This window comes from Arachis ipaensis, chromosome B8 (genome assembly GCF_059453495.1).
Source record: "Arachis ipaensis isolate K30076 ecotype BB chromosome B8, ASM5945349v1, whole genome shotgun sequence".
In the NCBI taxonomy this organism is placed as follows: domain Eukaryota; kingdom Viridiplantae; phylum Streptophyta; class Magnoliopsida; order Fabales; family Fabaceae; genus Arachis; species Arachis ipaensis.
Genome location: NC_142443.1, coordinates 35,252,355 through 35,255,674, shown reverse-complemented (window position 1 = coordinate 35,255,674; position 3,320 = coordinate 35,252,355). Strand labels below are relative to the sequence as shown.

Here is a 3,320-nt window from a genome sequence, read left to right as displayed (position 1 = left end):
ATTTAGCCCAGGGAAGTAACTCTAGCCACTTCTTAGGATTGTCAAAACAGAAACACCTCAAGTACATCTCCAGAGTTTGATTACATACTTCACTCTGGCCATCCGTCTGCGGATGGTAAGCCGAACTCATGGCAAAGCGAGTGCCTTATAACTTGACGAGATGTTGCCAGAATTTGCTAACAAAGACTCTGTCCCTATCAGAGACAATTTATTTTGGAAATCCATGCAACTTCACCACATTAAGAATAAAGGATTCAGCCACTGATTTACTAGTAAAATCCAATTTTAGTGGGCTAAAATGAGCATATTTAGTTAAGAGATCAACGACAACCATGATCACAGAAAAACCACATGAAGCAGGCAAAGAAACAATAAAATCTATGGAGATATCCTCCCACACCTACGAAGGAATAGGCAATGGTTTGAGCAGCCCTGCTGGCGCTTTAGCCTCATGTTTAGCTTGTTGGCAAGTGCAGCAAGTAAGAACATAATGTCTAATGTCCTTTTGCATGTTAGGCCAATAAAATTGAGCACAAATTCATTCGACTGATTTTGCAATCCCCGCATGGCCTCCCACCACACTATCATGATATTCATGAAGAATGAGTTTAATTAAGTGGCTATTTGGCAGAATAACCAAACGGTTCTTCCATAATAGTAACCCATTGTGACAAGTATAATTGGGATTCTTGGTAGAATTAGAAGCACATTTCTGCATCAACTCATGAAGAGTAGCATCCTTCTCAATTGCAACTCGAAGGTGTTGCAAGAAGTCCACATGAGGTGTAGACCAAGCACCAGAAAAGCTTCTTGATAAGGCATCTGCAGCCACGTTCTCGGTACCGGCTTTGTACTGAATCTCAAAGTCGTAACCCAGGAGTTTGTGAAGCCATTTATGTTGTTCAGGTGTGTGCAAATCCTGCTCCAAAAGAGATTTCAAACTCTTGTGATCAGTTTGAATAATAAATTTCTTGCCCAAGAGATAGTGCCGAAACTTAGCAATTGCTTCAGTTATTGCATAAAACTCTCTAATATAGGCGGATTGCTTTTGCAAGGTAGGAGGAAGTTTCTTTGAAAAATAAGCTATAGGATGTCGCTGCTGAATCAGAACAGCACCAATACCCGTACCTGACGCATCGGTCTCTACCTCAAATGGAAGGTTAAAATTAGGTAGTGCTAGCACTTGTTTAGTAGAGATCGCTTGCTGTAATTGATGGAATGCCAACATGGCTTGATCAGATCAAACAAAAGCGTCCTTTTTCAACAAATCAGTAAGAGGAGCAGCTAAGGTTGCATAACCTTTAATAAAATGGCAATAATATCCTGTGAGGCCTAGAAAAGCATGAAGCTGCTTAACACTACTAGGTTGGGGCCAATCTTGAATTGCTTGCACTTTAGTCGATTCCGTGAGAACACCACTACCTGTAATCGTGTGGCTTAAGTAATCCACATCGTTAGTTCCAAAAAGGCATTTAGAGAGCTTGGCAAAGAGAGTTTCCTGTCTTAGCAGCTTCAATACCAATTTCAAATGCTCAAGATGACTATCAAAAGAACTGCTGTATACCAATATGTCATCAAAGAATACCAACACAAACTTATGTAAGTATGCTTTGAAGACATCATTCATAAGGCTCTGAAAAGTAGCAGGGGCATTAGTGAGGCCAAAAGGCATTACCAACCATTCGTATAAGCCATGATGAGTACGGAAAGCCGTTTTAAAACGGTCCTCAGGTTTAACCAAAATCTTATGGTAGCCAGATCGTAAATCCAACTTAGAAAAGACAGTGGCCCCAAACAATTCATCCAATAACTCATCAACAGTTGAGATAGGAAAACTGTCTTTAATAGTGACACTGTTCAATGCTCTATAATCAGTACAAAATCGTCATGTGCCATCCTTTTTTTTTTACTAAGATGACTGGTGATGAGAAGGGGCTCTTGCTGGGTTGGATTATCCCCTCTTGTAACATGTCTTGTACCATCGATTCAATTTATGATTTCAAGCTATGGGGATACCGATAAGGACGAGCTTTTACAGGTTCAGCCCCAGCCACTAATGGAATGCTATGGTCCTGAGAGCGTTGCGGAGGGAGACGTGATGGCATGGCAAAAATAGCGACGTACTTACGCAACAGGGAAGCCAAAGCAGGGTCTAAGGAAGCAGGAAGTGGTAAGCTAGCCTGTGAGGTATCAGCTGGTGTTTGGAGTTCCAAAGTGAAGGCTTCGGCAATTGTATGTGTAGAGACCAGCCTTTGAATGTGATGGAATTGAATCTGAGAAGCCATAGAATTCTTCTCACCCCAAATCGTTACAAACTTTCCTTGGTGCACAAAGTGCAAGAATGAGGCATTATAGTCCACAATATGTGCTTTTAAGGTCATCAACCAAGTAGTTCCTATGACCAAATCACCACCTACCACATGAAGGACATATACCTCAGGTATTGAGATGGTACACCCTGCCACATTGATGTCTAGATTAGCAATTTTTTCTTCTACTGTCAGAATATTGAAATCTCCAACAATCACCTTAATTCCTGGAGCAGGTTCGATAGGAAGATTCAAAAACTTAGTGATGCGTGGCTGGATAAAGCTATCAGAGCTACCACTATCAATTAAGGCCTGCACCTCTAAGCTATTGATGGAAACTTTGACACGAATGGTAGATGGTCCTGGAGTACCGTGCATTGCATTACAGGACAAATGGTGGTCCAGCACCTGACCTTCCAAGGATTCAAGTGTGTTATCCGCAAACACCAGTTCTGCAAGGTCACCAACAGGAGCCATATTCTCGTCTAATTCTAATTTTAGCCATATGAATTGACGATTTGTGCAGCGGTGGCTGGCGGAAAATCGTTCGTCGCACTAATAACAAAGACCCTTCTCCCGTTTACTCTGAATCTCAGCAGGGGTCAACCTCCGAACTAGGTTTTTAAGTGGAGTGTGAGAGCGTTGTGATGGTGTCGGAAGTAATGCGAGAAGAGTGTTACGGTTGGGCAGCCATGAAGATGGAGAAGAATTGGGAGTTGTGAATTGTGGTTTGTGAGTAGCAGGGCCATATGTGGTTTTTGGCGAAGAAGTCAATTTCTCTTCATAGAGTCTAGCTAAGGACACTGCCCTCATCAAAGATGGGGGACATTGAGCTTTAACCTCCCGCCGTACCTCAGGTTTCAGTCCACTAACAAAACAGTCTCGGAGCACTTCAGGAGGATCAATGTGAGTACGATTTGCCAAAGCAACAAATTCTGAATAATACTCGCTTACCGTGCTACCTTGCTGCAGCTTGAATAACAATTCTCGTGGTCACTTGAACAGTGACGG

The 3,320-nt window shown here is 42.3% G+C and overlaps 1 protein-coding gene across 1 annotated transcript; it reads right to left on the bottom strand.

Annotated features, from left to right (window-relative positions):
- Positions 1–1,240: 1,240 nt before the first annotated feature.
- On the bottom strand, positions 1,241–2,786 carry LOC148547675 (uncharacterized). The gene is made up of 2 exons (XM_088495525.1): positions 2,017–2,786; positions 1,241–1,865 (listed from the first exon to the last, which is right to left on the bottom strand). Exons 1-2 carry the CDS (start codon positions 2,784–2,786, stop codon positions 1,241–1,243), a joined length of 1,395 nt encoding a protein of 464 aa, XP_088351651.1.
- Between the last annotated feature and the right edge of the window lie 534 nt (positions 2,787–3,320).